General features: G+C 41.7%; 1 protein-coding gene across 1 annotated transcript in view; it reads left to right on the top strand.

Annotated features, from left to right (window-relative positions):
• Positions 1-20,300, top strand: part of LOC115197251 (cadherin-related family member 5) — a 38,772-nt gene that overhangs the window by 17,595 nt on the left and 877 nt on the right. The window contains exons 3-17 of the mRNA XM_029758617.1: positions 9,827-9,916; positions 12,511-12,713; positions 12,858-12,914; positions 13,015-13,107; positions 13,224-13,310; positions 13,632-13,742; positions 13,984-14,154; positions 14,250-14,340; positions 14,955-15,061; positions 15,189-15,389; positions 15,495-15,626; positions 15,728-15,806; positions 18,790-18,983; positions 19,108-19,128; positions 19,407-20,300. The exon at positions 19,407-20,300 is cut by the window's right edge and continues 877 nt beyond it. Of these exons, the coding sequence (XP_029614477.1) occupies positions 9,827-9,916; positions 12,511-12,713; positions 12,858-12,914; positions 13,015-13,107; positions 13,224-13,310; positions 13,632-13,742; positions 13,984-14,154; positions 14,250-14,340; positions 14,955-15,061; positions 15,189-15,389; positions 15,495-15,626; positions 15,728-15,806; positions 18,790-18,983; positions 19,108-19,128; positions 19,407-19,853 (2,084 nt within the window). The 3' untranslated portion in view covers positions 19,854-20,300. The remainder of the gene's footprint in view (positions 1-9,826; positions 9,917-12,510; positions 12,714-12,857; positions 12,915-13,014; positions 13,108-13,223; positions 13,311-13,631; positions 13,743-13,983; positions 14,155-14,249; positions 14,341-14,954; positions 15,062-15,188; positions 15,390-15,494; positions 15,627-15,727; positions 15,807-18,789; positions 18,984-19,107; positions 19,129-19,406) is intronic.

Consider the following 20,300-nt stretch of genomic DNA (forward strand, 5'->3'; position numbering starts at 1 on the left):
TTGCAGAGATGACTGTAGTATTCACTGTAGTGGTTTTGCAAACATGACTGTATGTGACAATCAGGGTTGGGGAGTAACCTGAGTGGCTCGCAGTGCTAAAGGCGTCACTACAGGCCCTGATTCAATCCCGGGCTGTATCACAACCGGTCGTGATTCGTCTCACATGGCGGAGTACAATTGACCCAGTGTCATCCGGGTTAGGGAAGGGTTTGGCTAGGGTAGGCCGTCATTGTAAAAAATAATTTGTTCTTAACTGACTTGCCTAGTTAAATAAACATGTAATCTGTTACATGTGAGGGATTACAAAAAAATGGTAACTGTGTTACGTTACCAGAAAAAATACTGTAATCAGATTACAGATACTTTTGAAAAACTAGATGATTACTTCAAGGATTACTTTTAAATTCAGAAAGGATGTTTGTGAAAAAATACCTTTCACACTTCTCTGTTTTCTTAATGACATTCAAATCAGCATTGAAAAAAGGCACAATTTTAAGTATTTTTCACCTGAGCGAGGTAAGGATGACAGCAGTGGTGTAGTCTACGGTGACACGGATATCACTTATTATTGAGATCTACAAATCAAATCCAATTTTATTTATCACATGCGCCGAATACAACAGGTGTAGACCTTACCGTGAAATACTTACTTACAAGCCCTTAACCAACAATGCAGTTGAAGAAATAGAGAAGAAAATAATTACAAAATAAACTAAAGTCAATAAATCAAATAAAAAAGTAACACAAGAAAATGACATAACAATAACGAGGCTATTTACAGGGGGTACCGGTACCGAGTCAACATGCGGGGGTACAGATTAGTCGAGGTCATTTGTAAAGTGACTATGCATAGATAATAAACAGCAAGTAGCAGCAGTGTTTAAACAAAGGGGAAGGGGGTGGTCAATGTAAATCAAATCAAATCAAATCAAAGGTTATTGGTCACATACACATGGTTAGCAGATGTTATTGCAAGTATAGTGAAATGCTTGTGCTTCTAGTTCCAACAGTGCAGCAATATCTAACAAATAATTAATATCTAACAATTCCACAACAAATACCTAATACACACAAATGTAAGTAAAGGAATGGAATAGGAATATATACATATAAATATACGTATGAGCAATGACAGAGCGGCATAGGCTAAGATGCAATAGAAAGTATAAATACAGTGTATACATATGAGATGAGTAATGCAAGATATGTAAACATTATTAAAGTGACATTATTAAAGGGACTAGTGTTCCATTTATTAAAGTGGCCAATGATTTCAAGTCTGAATGCAGGCAGCAGCCTTTCTGCGCTAGTGGTTGCTGTTTAACAGTCTGATGGCCTTGAGAAAGAAGCTGTTTTTCAGTTTCTCGGTCCCAGCTTTGATGCACCTGTACTGACCTCACCTTCTGGATGGTAGTGGGGTGAACAGGCATTGGCTCGGGTGGTTGTTGTCCTTGATGATCTTTTTGGCCTTCCTGTGACATCGGGTGCTGTAGGTGTCCTGGAATGCAGGTAGTTTGCCCCCGGTGATGCGTTGTGCAGAGCACACCACCTTCTGAATGGCCCTGCGATTGCGGGTGCTGCAGTTGCCATACCAGGAGGTTATACAGCACGACAGGATGCTCTCAATTGTACATCTGCAAAAGTTTGTGAGGGTTTTAGGTGACGCTGTTGTGCCTTCTTCAACACACTGTCTTTGTGGGTGGACCATTTCAGTTTGTCGGTCATCTGTACACTGAGGAACTTTCCACCTTCTCCACTGCTGTCCCTTCAATGTGGATAGGGGAGCGCTCCCTCTGCTGTATCCTGAAATCCACAATCAGCTCCATTGTTTTGCTGACGTTGAGTGAGAGGTTGTTTTCCTGAACACCACACTCCGAGAGCCCTCACTTCCTCCCTGAAGGCTGTCTCGTCATTTTAGGTAATCAAGCCTACTGCTGTTGTGTCGTCTGCAAACTTGATCATTGAGTTGGAGGTGTGCATAGCCACACAGTCATGGGTGAACAGGGAGTACAGGAGGGGGCTGAGCACGCACCCTTGTGGGGCCCCAGTGTTGAGGATCAGCAAAGTGGAGATGTTGTTTCCTACCTTCACCACCTGGGGGCGGCCCGTCAGGAAGTCCAGGACACAATTACACAGTCACCTTTCCATGGTTAAATGAGGTGGTTCCCGCTTTCAGTTTTGCACAAATGCCGCCATCTGTCCACGGTTTCTGGTTAGGGTAGGTTTTATTAGTCACAGTGGGTACAGCATCTCCTATACACTTCCTTATAAAATTGCTCACCGAACCAGCGTATACGTCGATATTATTCTCTGAGGCTACCAAGAATATTTCCCAGTCCGCATGATCAAAACAATCTTGAAGCAGGGATTCCGATTGGTCAGACCAGCATTGAGTAGTCCTTAGCACAGGTTCTTCCTGTTTGAGTTTCTGCCTATAGGAAGGGAGGAGCAAAATAGAGTCATGGTCAGATTTGCTGAAAGGAAGGCCGTGTATGCACTGTGGAAGTTAGAGTAACCGTGGTACAGTGTTTTTCCAGCGAGAGTGCTACAATCAATATGCTGATAGAATTTCTTAATATTCCCAGCTACAATAAATGCAGTCTCAGGATATATGGTTTCCAGTTTGCATAAAGTCCAGTACAGTTCCTTGAGGGCCATTGTGGTATCGACTTGAAGGGGGATATACACGGCTGTGACAATAACCAAAGAGAATTCTCTTCGGAGATAATACTGTCAGCATTTGATTGTGAGGAATTCTATGTCAGGTGAACAAAAGGACTTGAATTCCTGTATGTTGTTACAATTACACCATGAGTCATTAATCATGAAATATACACCCCCGCCCTTCTTCTTCCCGGAGAGATGTTTATTCCTGTCGGTGTGATGCACTGAGAATCCAGGTGGTTGTACCGACTCCGACAACATATCCCGAGAGAGCCATGTTTCCCTGAAACAGAGTATGTTACAATCCCTTATGTCTCTCTGGAAAGCAACCCTTGCCCTGATTTCGTCGACCTTGTTATCTAGGGACCGGACATTAGCGAGTAATATACTCGGAAGCGGTGGGTGGTGATCGGAAGTCCGCTCCAGTCTCCCTCTTCTCCGGTGGCGTTGTTTTGGGTCGGACTCTGGAATCAGTTCAAATGCCCTGGGTGGTGCGGACAAAGGATCCTTTTTGGGAAAGTCGTATTCCTGTTTGTAGTGCTGGTAAGTTGATGTCGCTCTGATATTCAATAGTTCTTCCTGGCTGTATGCATTAACACTTAAGATTTTCTGTGCTAACAATGTAAGAAATAATACATAAAAAAACAAAATACTGCAAAGTTTCCTAAGGACTAGAAGAGAGGCAGCCCTTTCTGTCGGCACCATCTTGCCATTAAATAGTCCGGGTGGCCATTTGATTAATTGTTCAGCAGTCTTATGGCTTGGGGGTAAAAGCTGTTAAGGAGCCTTTTGGTCCTAGACTTGGCGCTCCGGTACCACTTGCCATAGAACAGTCTAGGACTTGGGTGACTGGAGTCTTTGACAATTTTTGGGGTCTTACTCTGACACCGCCTAGTATATAGGTCCTGGATGTCAGGAAGCTTGGCCCCAGTGATGTACTGGGCCGTACGTATTACCCTCTGTAGCGCCTTATGGTCAGATGCCGAGCAGTTGCCATACTAGGCAGTGATGCAACCAGTCAGGATGCTCTCGATGGTGCAGCTGTAGAACTTTTTGAGGATCTGAGGACCCATGCCAAATTTTTTCATTCTCCTGAGGAGGAAAAGGTGTTGTCGTGCCCTCTTCACAACTGTCTTGGTGTGTTTGGACCATGATAGTTTGTGATGTGGACACCAAAGAACTTTAAACTCTTGACCCACTCCACTACAGCTCCGTCGATGTTAATGGGGGCATGTTGATTCGAATCATACTGCTGCTCTCTCATTTATCTATTTGCGCCTTACGGATTGTGGTTGTGGATGACTATTCACAAATCTAAATGTGTATTTGAATCCAATAATGGTTGAATTCAAGAAGTTTAAGCTGCCTATCAATCATTGTTTTTGAAACCAGTGGACAGCCAGTGAAAAATGCGTTCTGGCAACAGCTGCATAGTGCGGATCCCAGCCTATGGAATAACAGTGGGGCTTTTAGTGCTCAATCTAATTCATGCTGAAAAAAATATACATCCATAGGCCTAATGGACACATGCTCAAACTCTGACACTTTTGATAGACTTAAAGGGGCAATATGTAATTGCTACATCCATTTCTGGAGTTATAAATTATTTATATTTAAACATGTACATATATATACAGTACCAGTCAAAAGTTTGGGCTCTTGTGGAATGTGACAGTTGAACTAAGCTCATGAGGCTTAGGTTATAAGGTTGTAAGTTAGGTTATAAGTTATATTCCTCAAGAATCAATGGATATGAATACAGTACCAGTCAAAGGTTTGGACACACCTACTCATTCCAGGGGTTTTCTTAAAAATATATTTTTTTACATTGTGGAATAACAGTGAAGACATCAAAACTATGAAATAACACATATGGAATCATGTAGTAACCAAAAAGTGTTAAACAAATCCAAATCTATTTTATATTTGAGATTCTTCAAAGTAGCCACCCTTTGCCTTGATGACAGCTTTGCACACTCTTGGAATTCTCTCAACCAGCTTCATAAGCTAGTCACCTGGAATGCATTTCAATTAACAGGTGTGCCTTGTTAAAAGTTAATTTGTGGAATTTCTTTCCTTAATGCATTTGAGCCAATCAGTTGTGTTAGGGGTGGTATACTGAAGATAGCCCTATTTGTCACGGATGCCTCCGGAACTGTCATTACGCACACCTGGTCCCTATTCCCATTTGATTAGTAATTGTATAAGTGTGCCCTTTGTTCACCATTGTCCTGTCGATTATTGTTACAATGTCCATTGGTTCGTGTGAGTACCTGTGCTATGTTGTTTTGGCTTTCGTGCCACGTATATATTTGAGGTACTCCTCACTCTTTTGTTTGGGTTTCTACCCTGTGTTTTGTATACGTGTTTGTTTGGTCTTCGTCCCCGTGCCTTTACACGGCACTTTGTAATTTGGGAAATAAAAACCCCTATTATGCATTCCTGCGCCTGTCTCCCGATCCTTCATACCGACGTGACACTATTTGGTAAAAGACCAAGTCCATATTATGGCAAGAACAGCTCAAATAAGCAAAGAGAAACGACAATCCATCATTACTTTAAGACATGAAGGTCAGTCAATCCGGAAAATGTCAATAACTTTTAAAGTTTATTCAAACGCAGTCGCAAAAACCATCAAGCGCTATGATGAAACTGGCTTTCATGAGAACCGCCAAAGGAAAGGAAGACCCAGAGTTACCTTTGCTGCAGAGGTTCATTAGAGTTACCAGCTTCAGATTGCTGCCCAAATAAATGCTTCACGGAGTTCAAGTAACACACACATCTCAACATCAACTGTTCAGAGAAGACTGTGTGAATCCAGCCTTCATGGTTGAATTGCTGCAAAGAAACCACTACTAAAGGACACCAATAATAATAAGAGACTTGCTTGGGCCAAGAAACATGAGCAATTGACATTAGACCAGTGGAAATCTGTTCTTTGGTCTGATGAGTCCAAATTTCAGATTTTTGGTTCCAACCGTCTTCTCTTTGTGAGACGCAGAGTAGGTGAATGGATGATCTCTGCATATGTGGTTCCTACCGTGAAGCATGGAGGTGTGATGGTGTGGGCGTGCTTTGCTGGTGACACTGTCTGTGATTTATTTAAAATTCAAGGCACACTTAACCAGCATGGCTACCACAGCATTCTGTAGCGATACGGCATCCCATTTGGTTTGCGCTTAGTGCGACTATCATTTGTTTTTCAACAGGACAATGACCCAAAACACACCTCCAGGCTGTGTAAGGGATATTTGACCAAGAAGGAGAGTGATGGAGTGCTGCATCCGATGACCTGGCCTCCACAATCACCTGACCTCAACCACATCGAGATGGTTTGGGATGAGTTGGACCTCAGAGTGAAGGAAAAGCAGACAACAAGTGCTCATCATAGGTGGGAAGTCCTTCAAGACTGGAAAAGCATTCCTCATGAAGCTGTTTGAGAGAATGCCAAGAGTTTGCAAAGCTGTCATCAAGGCAAATGGTGGCTACTTTGAAGGATCTAAAATATATTTTGATTTGTTTAATACTTCTTTCATTACAAGATGATTCCATATGTGTTATTTCATAGTTTTGATGTCTTCACTATTATTCCACAATGTAGAAAATGTAAAAAAATAAAGAAAAACCCTTGAATGAGTAGGTGTTTCCAAACTTTTGACTGGTACTGTGTATATATATATATATATAAATATACATATATATATATATATATATATATATATATATATATATCCCTTGATTCTTGAAGAATATGACTTATAAATACCTCATAAGCTTAGTTCAACTGTCACACTCCACTAGAACCCAAAATATAAGCTTGTTTTCCTCCAATGTTTGTAAACATTGTAAATGTAAACAAACACTGTATAGCCTCATAACATGGTTAAAACAATAATGCCGATATCATGGATGGCCAGTCCTTGCTTTCGTAGCTCTGTCAATTAATCTCAGAGTGGTTACATTTCTCCAGGCCCATCCCTCAGCTCTTTACCAAAACAGAGGCGGGGCGACCATTTTGTTTTTGTTGCATATTATGAAGATATCAATGTGTCACCAACAAAAAGGTAAACAATAGGCCAATAGCAATTGCAGCATATGGCATTCATTTTTCACATGTAAATAGCTCTTTTCAGTAGTGCTCAAAGCATGCCATTCCATGATCGCATCGAATCAATGAGTCCAATCAGTTCTCCATGATAACTAAATCATAAACAACAGAGTAGGGCTGGCTAATAAGTCCTTCGTTTTGGGGTCATGATCAGGTAAAACAATTTGGCTCATATATATTTCCATATTTCCAAGTCCTATTCTTTAAGATCAAGGGGTATAACATTTATTGGAATGACTGGAATTATGATAGACTTTGGTTTTTAATGTAATGATATAATTTAATCATTTATTATATGTATTAGAAAACTATGGGTTATAGGCCTACATAACCAACCCATAAAGTCAAATTTAACATCCATATATGGCCAGCTATGTAAACTTAAATATTGATTTATCCTGCAATAGATTTTGTTCAATTGGTAACATACATTTTTGTCTTCTTTTAATGCCTCTTAAGGGGAAAGTAATCCAAAAGTAACTGAATGTAATCAGATTATTTGACTGAGTTTGGGTAATCTTAAAGTTCCGTTCCTATTTACAATTTTGGACAGGTAACTAGTAACTGTAACGGATAACATTTCGACAGTAACCTACCCAAACCTGGTGACAATAAAAACATATTTCTTTATACTATTGTGTTTACTGTGGTGTTTTTGCGAACATGACTGTAGTATACTGTAATATCACTGTTGTGTTTTTGTAGACTTTACATCAGTATTCACTGTAGTGTTTTTGCGGACATGACTGTAGAATAATCTATTATTCACTGTAGTGTTTTTGCTGACTTTACTGTAGTATTCACTGTAACGTTTTTGAGGACATGGCTATAGTATACCTTAGTATTCACTGTTGTGTTTTTGCAGACTTCTCTGTATTAGTCAACACCTTGCACCTTCGACTGTAGTATATTGTAGTAACCCCTGCTTACTAGGGTTAGCTAAAATGGCACAACTACCAGACCATGCCAGTTACTGTTTAACGAGAGGAACAACTGAATCAGAACATAAGACACACAGGTTCGTGACAGGCCACCTATTGAGTTGGGTCAGTTCTGAGCAATGCAACGGCCCAGACAACACCTTTCAAAAATATATACATTTTTATTACAATTCTAACATTAACATTAATAACATTACATTTTTATAACAATTGTAACATTAAATGTTAGATGCAGGTCCTAGGCCGATTAAAGGGAAACAGTACAGAGGCAGATATAAAGAACAAGATCAGTTTATTAAAGTTTATAGGATTAGGTTTGCTTGTTTGACACAGATAAATAACACGAACAATTAGTAATATGTGTTTCCCTGGCAACCTTATTAGGGGAGGACATGCAGGATATATAAAAGCAAGCACTACACAATCAAGGTATACTACAGTGTGGAGTATAGGATTCTACAATATACTACAGTTTACTACAGAATTATATAGTACAGTTGAAGTCGGAAGTTTAGTCATTAAAACTCGTTTTTCAACCACTCCACAAATTTCTGGTTAACAAACTATAGTTTTGGCAAGTCGGTTAGGACATCTACTTTGTGCATGACAAAGTCATTTTTCCAACAATTGTTTACAGACAGATTATTTAACTTGTATCACAATTCCAGCGGATCAGAAGTTTACATACACTAAGTTGACTGTGCCTTTAAACAGCTTGGAAAATTCCAGAAAATGGTGTCATGGCTTTAGAAGCTTCTGATAGGCTAATTTACATAATTTGAGTCAATTGGAGGCGTACCTGTGGATGTATTTCAAGGTCTACCTTCAAACTCAGTGCCTCTTTGCTTGACATCATGGAAAAATCTAAAGAAATCAGCCAAGACCCCAGAAAACAAATGGTAGACCTCCACAAGTCTGGTTCATCCTTGGCTGATTTCATCTGTACGAACAATAGTACGCAAGTATAAACACCATGGGGCCACGCAGCCATCACACCGCTCAGGAAGGAGACACGTTCTGTCTCCTAGAGATGAACGTACTTTCGTGCGAAAAGTGCAAATCAATCCCAGAACAACAGCAAAGAATCTTGTGAAGATACTGGAGGAAACAGGCACAAAAGTATCTATATCCACAGTAAAATGAGTCCTATATCGACATAACCTGAAAGGCCGCTGAGCATGGAAGAAGCCACTGCTCCAAAACCGCCATAACAAAGCCAGACTGCGGTTTGCAACTGCACATGGGGAGGAAAAAGGGGGAGGCTTGCAAGCCGAAAAACATCATCCCAACCGTGAAGCACTGGGGTGGCAGCATCATGTTGTGGGGGTGCTTTGCTGCAGGAGGGACTGGTGCACTTCACAAAATAGATGGCATCATGAGGAAGAAAAATGATGTAAATATTTTGAAGCAACATCTCCAGACATCAGTCAGGAAGTTAAAGCTTGGTCACAAATGGGTCTTCCAAATGGGCAAAGACCCCAAGCATTCTTCCAAAGTTGTGGCAAAATGGCTTAAGGATAACAAAGTCAATGTATTGGAGTGGCCATCACAAAGCCCTGACCTCAATTCTATAGAAACTTTGTGGGCAGAACTGAAAAAGCGTGTGTGAGCGAGGAGGCCTACATACCTGACTCAGTTACACCAGCTCTGTCAGGAGGAATGGGCCCAAATTCACCCAACTTATTGTGGGAAGCGTGTGGAAGGCTACCCTAAACGTTTGACCCAAGTTAAACAATTTAAAGGCAATGCTACCAAATACTAATTGAGTGTATGTAAACTTCTGACCCACTGGGAATGTGATGAAAGAAATAAAAAAGCTGAAATAAATCATTCTCTCTACTATTATTCTGACATTTCACATTCTTAAAATAAAGTGGTGATCCTAACTGACCTAAGACAGGGAATTTTTACTAGGATTAAATGTCAGGAAATGTGAAACACTGAGTTCAAATGTATTTGGCTAAGGTGTATGTAAACTTCTGACTTCAACCGTAATTTGTAGCATTTTGTTGATGTCGACTGGCATGCCAGCAGCAAGTGTTCCACATCGTAATAATTAAGGGCAGTTTCCAATTAAGCTGTGTATAGAGGTTGACTGTTTTGGTTTGTTCAGGGCATCTCTTTACCATTGTAGAAGATGGCGTGTCTTTGGAGGACGGGAGTGGTGACCCTGGTTTAGACCAAACTGTGAGAGGAGAAAATTGTAAGTACCGGCATATGTTTATGGCAAATGCACCCATCATTCCGCTAAGCTTCTCCCTTGCTGTAGATCTGTGTGTCATTATTGCTTTGCCAGAATCTCCCTTTTTATTGATTTAAATTTATGATGTGAAATAACCTATAAATACCTATACGAGGTGTTTGTTGTCAGTAGAAATTGTGTTCCCTGTGTGGCTTATTCCTAAAATGTTCAACAAGTCAAAAAGCCAATAAGTCTGGCTGCACATCTGACTGGCTGACTTACTGCAAATTAAGAAATTATGTGACTAAACTCATCAAAAAGAAGAAAAAACTGTATTATGAAGCCAAGATCAATGATATACTTTAAATGAAATTATGGGCAGAAAGACAAATTAAACTCCATCTTTCATCGAATCAGATCATCTTTCATCGAATCAGATCACAAAACCATTTGATTTTGCCAATTATTTTAATGATTACGTCATTGACAAAGTTGCCAAACTTATGCAGGAAATGCCAACAACAAACACTGAGCCATTGTACTCATGCATTAAAAACTAATGATAAAAGAAAAGCATTGTAACTTTAGAATTTTGTGAAGTTATTGTGGGAGAGGTGAAAAAAATCGATATCCATCAATAATGACAAACCTCCTGGCATTGACAACTTAGATGGAAAGATACTGAGGATGGTAGCTGACTCTATAGACACTTCTATCTGTCATACTGTATCTTTAATCTGAGCCTAGAGGAAAGTCTTTGTTCTCAGGCCTGGAGGGAAGCCAAAGTCATTCCTCTACTAAAGAGTGGTAAAGCGGCCTTTACTGGTTCTAACAGCAGACCTATCAGCTTGCTGCCAGCTCTCATCAAGCTGTTGGGAAAATTTGGGTTTGACCAAAAACAATGCTATTTCTATGTAAACATATTAACAACAGACTTTCAGCATGCTTATAGAGAAGAGCACTCAACATGTACTGCACTGACACAAATGATGATTGGTTGAAAGAAATTGATAAGAAGATTGTGGGAGCTGTACTGTTAGATTTCAGTACAGCCTTTGATATTATTGACCATAATCAGTTGTTGAGAAAATGTATGTGTTATGGCTTTCAACCTCTTACCACTAGGCAGGTAGCCTAGTGGTTAGAGCTTTGGGCCAGTAACCAAAAGGTTTCTGGATTGAATCCCCGAGCTGACAAGGTAAAGATCTGTCATTCTGCCCCTGAACAAGGCAGTTAACCCACTGTTCCCTGGTAGGATGTCATTGTAAAAAAGAATTTGTTCTTAACTGACTTGCCTGGTTAAATAAAGGTTAAATGAAAAACCTCTGCCATATTGTGGATTCAGAGCTATCTAGCTACTAGAACTCAGAGTGTTTTCTTTAATAGAAGCTTTTCTAATATCAAACATGTAAAGTGTGGTGTACCGTAGGGCAGCTCTCTAGGCCCTCATCTTTTCTATTTTTACCAATGACCTGCCACTGGCATTAAACAAAACATGTGTGTCCATGTATGTTGATGATTCATCCATATACGCATCAGTAACCACAGCTAATGAAGTCACTGAAACACTTAACAAAGTGCTGCAGTCAGTTTTGGAATGGATGGCCAGTAATAAACTGGTCCTGAACATCTCTAAAACTAAGAGCATTGTATTTGGTACAATTCATTCCCTATGTTCTAGACCTCAGCTGAATATGGTAATGAATGGTGTGGCTGTTGAACAAGTTGAGGAGACTAAATTACTTGGTGTTACCTAAGATTGTAAACTGTCATGCACAACACATATAGATTCAATGGTTGTACAGATGGGGAGAGGTCTGTCTGTAATAAAGAGATGCTCTGCTTTTTTTACATCACGCTCCACAAAGCAAGTCCAGTAGGCTCTAGTTTTATCTTATCTTGATTATTGTCCAGTCATGTAGTCAAGTGCTGCAAAGAAAGACCTAGTTAAGCTGCAGCTGGCCCAGAACAGAGCGGCACTTTTTGCTCTTCATTGTAATCAGAGGGCTATATATGAGTACTATGCATGCCAGTCTCTCTTGGCTAAGGGTTCAGGAAATTCTGACAGCGTCACTTCTGGTTTTTATAAGAAACATTCATGTGTTGGAAATTTCAAATTGTTTTCATAGTCAACTTACACACAGCACTGACACATACACTTACCCCATCAGACATGCCACCAGGGGTATTTTCATAGTTCACAGGTCCAGACCAAATTCAAGGAGACGTACAGTATTATACAGAGCCATGAGCGCATGGAACTCACTTCCATCTTATATAGCGCAAGTGAACAGCAAACCTGGATTCAAAAAACAAATAAAGTAACACCTCACGGCACAACACCTATCCACCATGTGACCTACTTGTTGTGTGTATGTACTGACATGTATGTGTAACTGATAGATGCACACACACACACACTACATGTTCATGTTTTTAAATGTATGGATTTTTTTATTTTTTATTCAGTAATCTCTTTTTTCTTATGTAAGACTAGCTGTTGCCATGGGGATCCTAATCAATCACATCAAACTGTTTGTCTGATTGGCTACTCTGCTAATCATAGGCTTGTCTGATTGGCTACTCTGCTAATCACAAGCTTGTCTGATTGTCAGGGAACCCATGTCTGGAGGGCCATGATGTGTTTTCCACGGTCAAAGAGAACAGCATGATAGGAGAACTCATCGTTGAGCTCAACACTGAGCTGACAGCCAATGATGTTGTCTGGAGCCTAACTGGGGAGGACGCTGATTGGTTCTTCCTAGAAAGGCGGAGCATCAGACTCAATGCCCCATTGGATAGAGTTCTGGACCGGGAGGTAAAAACATTATCACAACTTCGTCACAATGATGACAGGGTTCTGTCTTGGTTTAGTTGACTCAAACAACAACACTCAGCTGGGTCATGTGCAGATATGAAGCATTATATATGTTGTGTGTGTGTCTGTGTGTGTGTGTCTCAGGTGCAGGGCCCAGTCCTGATGGCAGCGTTGACCTGCTATGAGGAGGACACCGTGCAGGTAGAGACTGTACATATCTGGAAATATATTTGTCCTTTATACCAAGTGATATTACTATGGATCCAAAACGTCTAAATGTGTGTGTGTGTGTGTGTTTCAGAGTGAGTACAGGATCATGGTGGAGATTCTGAATGAGAATGATAACACTCCTGAGTTTGTGGAGAGCACCATACAGCCTCGCAGCATCAGTGAGGTAAGTAGGCTACACTACATACATACTCACGTACGCACACATATACAGTACACACACACACGCGCGCACACACAAATACAGACATAAACTGAAGCCGATTATTGCGTGATGTCTAGCTGGCTGAGGTGAAGACAGTGGTGTTTACAGTCCAGGCCACAGATGCAGATGGCGACACCATAATGTACTCCATCGACCAGACCTCGGTACAGTATCAATAAAGTTTTATACATAAATAAATACCAGATTTTTTTACATTTGACATTTAAGTCATTTAGCAGATGCTCTTATCCAGAGCGACTTACAAATTGGTGCATTCACCTTATGATATCCAGTGGAACAACCACTTTACAATAGTGCATCTAAATCTTTTAGGGGGGGTTAGAAGGATTACTTTATCCTATCCTAGGTATTCCTTAAAGAGGTGGGGTTTCAGGTGTCAGATCTCCTTACTGTATCAAATAAATAAAAAATACTTCTGCATTGAAATGAGTGTGTACAGTATTTGTGTGTGGTCTCTGTTCCAGCCTGATGCTGCTTACTTCAGAGTGGATCTCCCTAACAGTGGAGAGGTGATACTGGCCAAGCCTCTGGACTACGAGACCAAAACACAACTGAAGATCACCATATATGCTTCGGTACACTAAATGCACCTAGCCTATGGTTACAGAAAGAACTTGGCTGTGCCTACCATCTGCTTGATATATTTTGTGAATAATGCACACCTTTAACCAATCAGATTACATGACTGGAACTAATATCTCAGTCTGATATACGGTCTCTCTGTGTGTGTGTGTGTGTGTGTGTGTGTGTGTGTGTCTGTGTCTGTGTGTGTGTGTGTGTGTGTGTGTGTGTGAGTGAGTGTTTGCGTGTGTGTAGGAGATGAATACTGTGGAGAAGTTCAACACCAGTGCCATCCTGACCGTGAATATCCTGGACGGAGATGACCAGTACCCACAATTCCTGCCGTGCACGCCCCCCTCTAACGACCAATCGCATCGTGTCTGCACCAACCCCGTCTACACGGTTAACATCACAGAAGGCGAACAGGTTAGTGCCTAGGGTTAGGGTTAGGTGTTGGTGGTAGGTGTTAGGGGTTAGGGGTTAGGGACTGATGTATTGTGTTAATGTTGTCTCTGTTATAGGACGTTCTTCTGGACTTCTCTCCTGGGCCGATCAATGCTGTGGATGGAGACAGAGGCCTCAGCTCACCTCTCAGCTATAGCATCCTGTCAGGTACAACACACACATACACACACATACAAACCACCATCCTTTATCTTTACAATGAAATGCAACGTAGTATTGGGAGTTGATAAACAGTATAGTTTACAACGCTACCAATTACTTCACACTGGAAAAAGTTAAGCTAAACTAAACCTACTCTTAATAAGAAAAATATAGTTTACTTAACTAAAGTTACTCTGAAAAAGTAGTTCACTACATCCAAACTACTTGATGAAAAATGATCATATGTAAATCTGTTATGTCACAGACTACAAATTGCAAGAACAGATCACTTTGGGGTCATATGTTAGCAGAATGTGCAATTTAGCCTATTAAACACAAAAACGATGTTGTAAGTGAGAATTAGGCAGGTCTGATGCCGAGAAAGGAAATGATTGCCAACTTCACCCAAATGTAATTAAATATTTGCAAAAAAAATATGTGTGTAGTTCCAGTAGTTAGCTACACTGCTACTTGGCAAAAAAGTAATTAATACTGAAAACACTACCTAGATTTAAATTTAGTTCAACTACCACCAAGCTACTGCAAAATGTAGCCATATTACTAGTTTAACTACATATAGTTCACTACTCCCCAACACTGTTGACAATATATGTTGTCAGGGGCTGATAATGGCCGTTTTGTGATGGATGAGCTGACAGGGGAGGTGCGTCTGATGAAAGAAGTAGAGAACAGACTACTGACACCCACACTACGCCTACGGGTCATGGTGAGACACACACACACACACACACACACACACACACACACACACACACACACACACACACACACACACACACACACACATGACTACAGGGACTCTAAATAACTGAAAACTCTCTCCCCTTCCTCAGGCGTACCAGAGGAATGACCCTAGGAAGTACTCAGTTGCCACAGTGGTGGTCCGTGTTGTGGCTGTCAACCGCTTTCCTCCCCAGTTTGGTCGGGCCGAATACCGTGGTTTTGTCACTGAAGGCAACAGCCCTGCCTCACTGGTCAACACTTACGGAAACACCGTGCTGCTGCTACAGATACAGGACAGGGACTTCTCTGATGTATGCATACAAACACACACACACACACACACGCTCATACACACAGCTGGACTATGCATTGTGTAATATTCTATAACTTCAACTCTCTCTTCTCTCAATTGGTAGGGGATTAATCCCAAGATACACTACTCCCTGAGGTCCTCGTCCAATCACACAGAGTTTTACCACATCACACAGGAGGGGCTTCTGATCGCCAGGACCAATCAGCTACGACCATCACAGAAACACAGTCTGAAGGTGGGCTTTGATTGGACAGAACAGTATACGAGAGAACAACGTCATGATGGACAAGCTACATTGGTGGTGATGATGATGATGATGATGATGATATCCTGCAGGTAGTGGCTGTGGATCTGGAGTCAGGTGACATGGCCACGGCTCTCATAAAGGTGGAGGTGCTGTATGAAGGACAAATAGGTAACACAGCCGCACGCACGCACGCACACACACACACACACACACACACACACACACACACACACACACAATTACAATTTGTGTGGTCGTACTTGCTCTACAGTTCATCATCATCAGTGTAAGTGCGCATGCAGTACCAGTCAAAAGTCTGGACATCTTCTCATTCAAGGGTTTTTCTTAATTTTTACTATTATCTACATTGTAGAATAATAGTGAAGACATTAAAACTATGAAATAACACATTTGGAATCATGTAGTAACCAAAAAAGTGTAAAACAAATCAAAATATATTTTAGATTTTAGATTCTTCAAAGTAGCCACCCTTTGCCTTGATGACAGCTTTGCACACTCTTGGCATTCTCTCAACCAGTTTTACCTTTACCTTTTCCAACAGTCTTGAAGGAGTTCCCACATATGCTGAGCACTTGTTGGCTGCTTTTCCTTCACTCTGAGGTCCAACTCATCCCAAACCATCTCAATTGGGTTGAGGTCGGGTGATTGTGGAGGCCAGGTCATCTGATGCAGCACTCCATCACTCTCCTTCTTGGTCAAATAACCCTTACACAGCCTTGGGGTGTGTTGGGTCGATGTTCTTTTGAAAAACAAATGATAGACCCACTAAGCAAAAACCAGATGGGATGGCGTATTGCTGCAGAATTCTGTGGTAGCCATGCTGGTTAAGTGTGCCTTGAATTCTAAATAAATCACAGACAGTGTCACCAGCAAAGCACCCCCACACCATCACACCTCCTCCTCCATGCTTCACGGTGGGAACCACACATGCAGAGATCATCCGTTCACCTTCTCTGTGTCTCGCAAAGACACGGCAGTTGGAACCAAAAATCTCAAATTTGGACTCATCTGACCAAAGGACAGATTTCCACTGGTCTAATGTCCATTGCTGGTGTTTCTTGGCCCAAACATGTCTCTTCTTATTATCGGTGTCCTTTAGTAGTGGTTTCTTTGCAGCAATTCAACCATGAAGGCCTGATTCACACAGTCTCCTCTGAAAAGTTAATGTTGAGATGTGTGTTACTTGAACTCTGTGAAGCATTTATTTGGGCAGCAATTTCTGAGCATGGTAACTCTAATGAGCTTATCCTCTGCAGCAGAGGTAACTCTGGGTCTTCCTTTCCTTTGGCGGTCCTCATGAGAGCCAGTTTCATCATAGCGCTTGATAGTTTTTGCGACTGCACTTGAAGAAACTTTCAAAGTTCTTGAAATTTTCCAGATTGACTGACCTTTATGTCTAAAGTAATGATGGACTGTCGTTTCTCTTTGCTTGTTTGAGTTGTTCTTGCCATAATATGGACTTGGTCTTTTACCAAATAGGGCTATCTTCTGTATACCATCCCTACCTTGTCACAACACAACTGATTGGCTCAAATGCATTAAGAAGGAAAGAAGTTCCACAAATTAACTTTTAACAAGACACACCTGTTAATTGAAATGCATTCCAGGTGACTACCGCATGAAGCTGGTTGAAAGAATGCCAAGAGTGTGCAAAGCTGTCATCAAGACAAAGGGTGGCTACTTTGAAGAATCTCAAATATAAAATATATTTTGATTTGTTTAATCTTCAATCTAGACGTTCCGCTAGCGGAACACCTGCTCCAATAGCCAATGATGGGCGTGGCGCGAATTAAAATTCCTCAAAATACAAAAACTTCAATTTTTCAAACATATGACTATTTTACACCATTTTAAAGACAAGACTCTCCTTTATCTAACCACACTGTCCGATTTCAAAAAGGCTTTACAACGAAAGCAAAACATTAGATTATGTCAGCAGAGTACCCAGCCAGAAATAATCAGACACCCATTTTTCAAGCTAGCATATAATGTCACATAAATCCAAACCACAGCTAAATGCAGCACTAACCTTTGATGATCTTCATCAGATGACACCCCTAGGACATTATGTTATACAATACATGCATGCTCTGTTCAATCAAGTTCATATTTATATCAAAAACCAGCTTTTTACATTAGCATGTGACGTTCAGAACTAGCATACCCCCCGCAAACTTCCGGTGAATTTACTAAATTACTCACGATAAACGTTCACAAAAAACATAACAATTATTTTAAGAATTATAGATACAGAACTCCTCTATGCACTCGCTATGTCCGATTTTAAAATAGCTTTTCGGTGAAAGCACATTTTGCAATATTCTCAGTAGATAGCCCAGCCATCACGGCTAGCTATTTAGACACCCACCAAGTTTAGCACTCACCAAAGTCAGATTTACTATAAGAAAAATGTTATTACCTTTGCTGTTCTTCGTCAGAATGCACTCCCAGGACAGCGGTTGACAAATCAATTTTAAAAAGCGATAATATTCTGACCGGGAGTGGTGGTTTTCGTTCAAAGAGAGAGAAAGTAAACATGGAGTCGACTCGTGCACGAGCCTCAGTCTCATAGTACTCTGACCGGCCACTATCCAAACGCGCTAATGTTTTTCAGCCAGGGCCTGCAAAGCCACGATTCAGCTTTTTGCCGCCTTCTGAGAGCCCATGGGAGCCGTAGGAAGTGTCACGTAACAGCAGAGATCCCCTGTATTGGATAGAGATAATCAAGAAGGCCAAGAAATGGTCAGACAGGGTACTTCCTGTTTGGAATCTTCTCAGGTTTTGGCCTGCCAAATGAGTTCTGTTATACCCACAGACACCATTCAAACAGTTTTAGAAACTTTGGAGTGTTTTCTATCCAAAGCTAATAATTATATGCATATTCTAGTTTCTGGGCAGGAGTAATAATCAGATTAAATCGGGTACGTTTTTTATCCTGCCGTGAAAATACTGCCCCCTAGTCATAACAGGTTAACACTTTTTTGGTTACTACATGATTCCATATGTGTTATTTCATAGTGTTGATGTCTTCACTATTATTCTACAACATAGAAAATAGTAAAAAATAAAGAAAAACACTTGAATGAGTAGGTGTGTCCAAACCTTTGACAGGTACTATATGTTTGTGCAGTCCCTCAGGGCCCATTGGGGGACGGGCGTCTCCATGGTAGCTGTGCAGTAGGCAAGGCTATGGGTGTGGTCATCCTGGGGCTGACTCTGTTAGGCTGCGCTCTGTATGCACTGCAGCATGTCCTCAGGACATACAAAGGACTGAAGGACCCAGAGGACAGGGGCTGTATAGCACAGGGAAAACACCCCAATGTGGTGAGATATACTGACACTTCACCCTGACCCCTACCCTTTTAACTTTTAACATCTAACATTTAGACATTCTGGTCCCGTGCACTGACCTGTGTGTCTCTCTGCTTTATCTTCCCTGCTGGTCTAGAGATTACAATGGTTCCAACTGGTGAGTCTTTACTCTTCTCTCTACTTGTGTGTGTGTGTGTGTGTGTGTGTGTGTGTGTGTGTGTGTGTGTGTGTGTGTGTGTGTGTGTGTGTGTGTGTGTGTGTGTGTGTGTGTGTGTGTGTGTGTGTGTGTGTGTGTGTGTGTGTGTGCGCGCGCGTGTGTGTGTGTGACCTTTCCAACTGGTGAGTTAATAGATACAGGAGCAAGTGAGCTAACATCCCATAGTGTATCAGTGAGACAGTCAGTCAGCCATGTCGATTTGTGTCTTTTCTCCCCAGGTGAGTCACAGTAGCCCCATGCCAGTCCTTGATGAGGTGAAGTTCAAAAAGGAGGGTCTAAGCACCTCCACCTCCACCTCCAAGCTCCTGGGCGGTCAGAGCATCTACACACCTGCAGACTCAGACCCTTCTCCATTCAACGCTTTACCCATAGCTACACCCTCAACAACCTACATCCAGCCTATACTAGCCAGCTCCACTCATACAGACCCCAATCATGGCCCTGCGTCACACAACTCCACCCATACACCTGCTACAACCATCACACCTGAACTACTCAAGACATCCACTCAACTCCTGGGCAACTCCAGCTCTAGTACCCCCCCCACACCCATCATCTACACCTGCCATGGATCAGACAGACTCACCTTTAGCTACACACCCCTCCCCTGTTGCAGATGCAATAGGTATACCCACTCAGGTAGAAGAGACACCTACCTCACCTAACCAACAGCAGGTACACACACCTTTACCTCCTCCCACTCCGATCAACTCACCCCCTCATCCCACACCCCCTCCTACCTCACCTACCACACCTCTCCCTTTCTCACCTACTCCAAATCCGATACACAATCCTGAGTATACAGGATATAATCACACACCTTTACTTACTCCAATCTGTCCAGAGCAGGACAGGGTAGGGACACCCCCACCTAAACCCACCCCAGGGCAAACACATACCCCTGCACCCTGCCCAGAGCAGGTAGGACAACCAGGGTACCCTGAGGAGCGCAGACCCTCCACACACAGCCCTGAGACAGCCTCCATCGGTGATGATGACTGCTTCCTGGGGGATGAAGAGGCCATCAGGACCAGTGATGATGATGAGGATGAAGAGCTGGTGAGACTCTATTCTCACATACAGCCCACATTCCTGATAACAGACTACGACAA

This window comes from Salmo trutta, chromosome 7 (genome assembly GCF_901001165.1).
Source record: "Salmo trutta chromosome 7, fSalTru1.1, whole genome shotgun sequence".
In the NCBI taxonomy this organism is placed as follows: domain Eukaryota; kingdom Metazoa; phylum Chordata; class Actinopteri; order Salmoniformes; family Salmonidae; genus Salmo; species Salmo trutta.